The sequence below is a fragment of the Lissotriton helveticus genome, chromosome 10, assembly GCF_964261635.1.
Source record: "Lissotriton helveticus chromosome 10, aLisHel1.1, whole genome shotgun sequence".
Classification (NCBI taxonomy): Eukaryota; Metazoa; Chordata; class Amphibia; order Caudata; family Salamandridae; genus Lissotriton; species Lissotriton helveticus.
The window spans coordinates 52506987-52513603 of record NC_136071.1 but is presented as its reverse complement, the minus strand read 5'-3'; the positions used below and the strand labels follow the sequence as shown (position 1 = coordinate 52513603).

The 6617-nt window shown below is 42.7% G+C and overlaps 1 protein-coding gene across 1 annotated transcript; it reads left to right on the top strand.

The window, feature by feature from the left end:
- The first annotated feature begins 5068 nt into the window (after positions 1–5068).
- Positions 5069–6013, top strand: LOC144783838 (olfactory receptor 1L6-like). Its single transcript, XM_078662590.1, has one exon. It carries the CDS (start codon positions 5069–5071, stop codon positions 6011–6013), a length of 945 nt encoding a protein of 314 aa, XP_078518716.1.
- Positions 6014–6617: the final 604 nt, after the last annotated feature.

Here is a 6617-nt window from a genome sequence, read left to right as displayed (position 1 = left end):
TGACATCCACCTGCTCAAATTTAGGACTCAACACTATGTTTTACAGCACATTTTGATAAAGCAACTGTTCAAAAGGTCATAGGTTAAAAAATCAGTTGTTTTATTTGTCATGGCTACCAATCTAATACATGATAGTCTACCAGTATACATAGGTAAGTATACGTTTACTATGATTTATTATGCTGAAATTTACATTTCTACGCCTAATTCTAAATAAATGCCCCTTGCTGACATATATATCTTTGAAATGCATAGTTGTGCAGCTAAGCACAGTAAACCTATGCAACCTATTGTCATGTTATTGTGGTCCATCTTGTTCTGGCTATGATATTTGTATAGAATATAGCTTTTTTCCCCATCATTCTGACATACAACACTTGTACTGTACTTACAGACATTGCAGCATGTAAAAAGTTGTGTTCCAATGGGTCATGACTTCCTATATGAAGGCGTGTATAAGGAGTTTGTTTGCTCACTGAGGTACCCTACAATCCAATCAGGTCTAAATCAGACTGCCTAAATGTTTTCAAATCTGTTGACAAATGACCATTATCTCATGGACTACCTCTCATCTTTTAGGAAGTCCTGCACAATCAGGCTGGTGTCCTCGGTAAACCAGAGCACTCAGAAGTATCCTTTATCTGATATGGTATGGGCAACGTTATTGTGATTGCCAAGTGCTACTAATCCACTATTCACTTTAGGAGTGAACTCGTCCAGGATGCTAGCAGCTGTGTGTGTCTTCTCTGTGGAGAACAATGTAATTGGTGCATACTGAGGAATGTCTTGTACAGCAGTTACAGTAGTAGATGCCCTTTTATTAATTTCCTTGAGAGCAACCCAGTGCACAGTGATGCAATGTATAGTCTGCAGCTTGACCACTGCTCAAAATGTCTGTTGTGTGACTGACAGTATGCATGACACTTTTCTACAGCTCTCCTGCAACCTATCCTAGCTTTTGCAATATAGCACAGCAACAGCTGAAGAATAATGCCGCCTTAGAATCTTCCATTTTGGAAACATGATTGCAGCAAAATATGAGGTCTGACAAACGTTTTAGCTAACGCGACAAGAATTTTCAATTCTATTAAAGACACAGAGGCAAAGATTATGCTTCTCCATCTTTACTGCACATTTTTAACAGCAGCCAATTAAAACGCAATACACTTAAAGCTACATTTCTCATTAACAGCTTGTCACCAATCACATGCTCAAATCATTATGAAGCAAGCCCCTTAAGTAGCCCCTGAAAAGCCATTTGCAGTATGTGAACAGTACTACAGTTGTACTGGTTCACTTACTGCAGAATGTAGTTTGGGAATACTTCCCTGAGTGTTCATCTTCTGAGGAGTTGGCACTTCAGACTACAGCTGACGTCACACCATGCAGATGCTCATTCAGTGGCTCCAATAAAGGGCTTTTCCTGTTACTGTATGTCTATTTCACCTTTGCAAAGAATGACAAGTGGGGAAAACTGATGCAGTAAACAACTGTACATGAAAAGAGGGATTTTCACATTTGACAAATCGACACACAGAAGACTCAAAGTAACGCTCACTCTAATGGATAACCCGTGAGTCAGGAGCTACAATGTACATAAGACACAACTCTAGAGAGGGAATGGCAAAAGCTCATGGATTCTGGGAGGGCTCTGGGCAGAGTAGGGATTCACAGAAAATAGGTGAAGTGGGCCTGAGTAGCCGCAAAAAAGCGTTGACTAGTTTGAATGAAAAGCCTTAGAGCTCATTTGTGTGCTTCAGCCATTTGAAAAATATGAATGACCAACATGGAATGTTTGCGTTCCAGCACAAGTGACCGCCAACTTAAATGTTAAATGTTAAATATTAAAACACTGAGGTGCAGCAGGCTGTGGTGTGTTGTTTCTTTTCAGTTAGGTGGGCGTTACACTATTTTTGCTTACATATGTAAATCAGATTTTGCACGTTGCAGCTCCAAGGGCTCTTTGAACCATGGTGTTCTGTAGGCAGCCATGGGCTGGGGCTCAAGGCCTTCTTCAGTTTTCTGAAATAAGAAAGAGGTACAGGCTCCCTATGCTTTAACACTGGCTAAGGATCACATGGTCGGGCCCCAGCCTTCCTAATAGCTTTCTGCCTATGACGTCAATGGTGGGACCACCCAATGCCCGTTCACGGGGTCCACATAGTGAACACCTCTACACCATCTTTCACCATGGGGTGGCCGATCCCAAATATAACATTCCTCCTTTTCCCAGACATCAAAACACCAAACATAAACTGTTGGATAACACTTGAACGATGCACAATGAGAAAGTGGTGCATGACATTTCAGAAATCAACAACTAGGCAAAGTGAATGAAAAACGAGAGGGAGAGAGAAAAGAGAAAAGAGAGAGAGAGAGAGACATTTATTTGCTGGTTTATAGTATTAGCACATCACACCAATTTACCACGTAGTCTGTCAAACGGGAGAACTTCATTGGACTCGGCCTGAGGTGGGTCTTCTTGGTCCCTTTCCGCCTGGGAGCCTCAACTCCGGTTCCAAACCTTTCTTGTGGACGACAGACCTCAGGCTCGTAATGCAGACTTGAACTGTCCTCTCCAGCTCTATCACTGGACATGGACGGGGTCACTGCTGAGGGTGTCAGCAGGGGCAAGGATTCTTGGCTCATTGGACATCTGGCCAATGGGTGAAACACCTCGGCCACTAACACACCTCGATTTGGTGTTGGTGGTTGATCAGCTAAACTGGCAGCTGGTACAGCTTGAGGAAGGATACATTTCTTGCGACGGTCTCATCTTGCTTCTGAGCAGTTATCATATTTCCTTTTACAGAGGTCACTCTTATGGGTTGTAGGGATGACACCGGACACCAGCAGATTATTGAACATGCATTTATTGCCAGACAGTAAGTTCCTCAGAGCGACAAAGAAAGACACCAACTGCTGCTCATAGAATACAGCGGCACGAACATTCCAAAACAAGATAAACAAAGGACTGGACGCAGCCGAGTCCTAAAAGATATTTATCACATCACTACATAACACCCTCCCTTCACCCTAAAAAATGTCAACACAAATTCTGACTTGCTCCGGCTGCTTAGTTTTTCGTGCCACCATGACTGGGGATACCCAGGGCATAGGACCGTCAACCTTCTTGATGATGCCTGCTTGCTCCAATTTCTGCAGTTCAGCTTCCACCTTGGGCAGCAGGGGAAAAGCTACTCTCAATGTTTCAGCACAGTAGGTTGGATACAGTCCTCAACGTGTAGATGCATCAGACAGCCTTTGAGACATCCTATACCTATGAACAGAGATGCAAGCTCAGCCACCAGGTGGTCCACGCTTCTTAAGTGGATGCTGAAGGCAAACGCAACAAGTTGAAGATACTGGGCCCGATTCACAGAACTAACTTAAGACAAAATCCTAAACCTACTACTTTTGGTATTCACAGAAGGCATTTAGTAGTAGTAAAGTTAGGATCTTGTCTTAAGTTTGACTTAAGACAAACTTAAGACAGACTTAAGACTGTCTTAAGACCTTTCTTCTAGTCACCGGTCATATTCAATTACCTCAACGGTAATTGAATATTCAGCTATTCAGCCACTGCCCCTTCTTACATAGCATTGTGTTGGCTGAGTCGAAACGTCGACGCTCTCCAGCCACACGAGTTACTGAATAAGTTACTGAGATAGGCAGGCCCAGCCCCGTGCAGTGTCTTGTGCACAATGCACATTGACTTACATTGAATCCTTGCCTGGAGTGGGAGCCAATGCAGGTCTTGAATACTTTGGGATACAGGACTGAATTTGGGAATTTTAAGCAGTAGTTGTGCAGCTGCAGGTTGTAGTGATAGCAGCTTGTGTATAGTCCTCTTGTTTGCCCCTAAGTAGAGGGTGTTGCAATAATCAATTTCTGATAGCACCAGAACAACATTTTTTGTAGAATTTTCGGCGTAGAAAAGCACGAAGATGTAGTGCAGTTGACCTGATCAGATAATGATAAGTGGTCATCTAGAGTGATTTTTTACCTTTTTACTGGCAATGTGCAAGGCCCTGCTGCTTCTGTCCACCAGGAGGAGTTCCAGAAGGAGGTATCCTTGCCAAATTATACCACTTCGCTTTTGTCAGTATTCAACTTTAAGCAATTGTCATGCATGGTGATTGAACATTTGTAATTGAATAACCTAACAACCTCATTGCCCCTTGTTCAAGAGGTATTATCAACATTCTATTCCTATTAATGAACTATGGACTATGTGAATAACCTGTTCAATAGTTTGTTTTCATGGTGCTTTCTATGTACTTCTTCTTCTATCAGTTTGACACACAGGGCCTTATTATAATGTCGGTGAGCCCTCCACCAACGTCGGAGGCATCGGTCTTTGGGGCTGATTACTGCATTTTTGAATGGCTCAAGGAGCCCGTAGGGGTAGTGGTGGGACTGTAAACACCACAATAGGCTCAGGCACTGCTGTAGTGATGATGATGGCCCTCTATCTTTACATGGCTGTCTGACCACCATGTACTGGCAGACGGAATTGAATTTGGGGGCCCCTTGCAGGGTCCCCATCCCCGATGGGCCTCCGCTATGAGTCTTTTGCATTGTGGCTTGTGCTGATGCCCTTTTCCAGCGCCGCAGCACAAGCCACAATGCAAAAGACCACTTTTCCAACTAGCTGCATGGTGGTCGCATTGTGATTGGGCAGGTGTAACCACCGACATGTAGTCGGTCGGGCACCTGCCCAATACGATGGTGGTCGGATGCTTGTCTTAATGAGGGCCACAGTTGTGGGCTGTGCCTTATTGCACACCAATGTTATATTGTTTTCCTGGGGTTTTGGTGTCTTTCTGTTGGTGCTTAAGACTGGCAGAAACTGCACCGTGCAGACTTCTGTTCACCAGCCCCATGAAAGATATTTTCCTGTTACTCTGTGCGTATGTTTAAGCTTCGCATAGTGTCATATTACTACTTCATGTGTGTGTATGTTTGTGTGTATTTATGTAGACCATCTGTCAATGTTTATAGTTCTTTATTATGTTGCTTTAAGATACCTGTTCAGTTTTTACCTTGCAGATGGGCGGTGAAAAACATGGAAATTAAGAACCAGACTGGTGTTACGTATTTTAACCTTCTCGGCCTATCAGACAATCCAGCCTATCAGACGACTCTCTTTTCACTGTTCTTTATAATGTACTCAGTGGCACTGATAAGCAACAGCACCATCATGGCTACTATTGCTGCTGACCCTCAGCTTCATACACCCATGTACTTCTTCATCTGGAACCTGTCGCTGGTGGACATCTGCATGACAACAACCATAGTGCCCCAGCTTCTGTTCAACATGCTCTCACAGAGAAGGACCATCTCCTTCTCAGGTTGCATCACACAGTTGTTCTTCCTTATTGTCACAGGGAATACTAACTTCCTCCTACTTGGAGCAATGGCCTATGACCGGTACGTTGCCATCTGCAAGCCTTTGCATTACTTCATGGTGATGGAGAAGAAGTTCTGCATGGGGCTTCTGGCGGGTTCCTGGGTAGTAGGACTTCTACATTCTTTGCTTCACAGCATTTTGACTTCTAGACTACCATTTTGTGCTTCCAATCTGATCCAGAGTTTTTTCTGTGACCTCCCACCTCTGCTGAAGCTCTCATGCTCAGACACAAGCATAAATGAACTCTTGCTTTTCACAGAAGCCCTGGTGATCATCCTGTTCTCCGTTTCCATTGTTGTAATCTCGTACACCCGTATCATCTTGACTGTACTAAGAATCCGCACACAAGAGGGCAGGAGTAAGGCCTTCAGCACCTGCTCTTCCCATCTCATTGTGGTCACCTTGTACTATGGGACAATCCTATTCATCTATTTTCGGCCTAGCTCCAGCTACTCACTGGAGAAGGACAAGGCAGTGACTGTGGTGTACACTGTAATCACCCCCATGCTGAATCCTTTCATCTATAGCCTGAGAAATCAAAAGATGAAAGATTCTTTAAAAAAAATTATTGGTCGTTTCATATTTTTTTGCAAGTTCTAAAATTTGTCTCTCTGCTGCAAAATTCTTGAAATTATTATGAATATTATTTTGATTCACTTTCTAAATAACCTCCTTTTTCCCCACCTAAATGATTCATGACATAAAATAGCTATTCCCTATGGTTCCCAATCATGGTTATTGTTTTTGTTTTCCCAAATATAAATCTCAGTTGCTGTATTTGACTTGCTGAACCTGGGCATATTTGCTCTATTCCTATCTGGTACCATTCTATAAGAATATGACTAAAGTGTCACCATTGTCACTAGTTTGAACTGCATGGATCTGTTATTAAGGCAGTAGTTACAACTGCAAAAAAGTTCCCCTTGAAATTAAGGGGTAGATGTATCAAGATTCCATTTTGCGATTTCTAAATAGCGATTTTTAAGGAATCGCTATTTAGAAATCGCAAAATGGAATGTATGTAGAAAATCGCATTTTTTTTTAGATTTCTTAGTCTTCCTTGTTTGCGAATTCGCAATTTGCGAATTCACAATTAAGGAATAATTTCCCATGCATTCCTATGGGCCAGGAGGCCCATAGGAATGATTGTGAAATAATTCTCAATTTGCGATTCTCAATTTGCTAATCGCAAATTGAGAATAAT

Bases quoted from the DNA above. Each gene is read 5' to 3' on its own strand.
- LOC144783838 (XM_078662590.1), top strand. From the start codon at position 5,069: ATGGAAATTAAGAACCAGACTGGTGTTACGTATTTTAACCTTCTCGGC.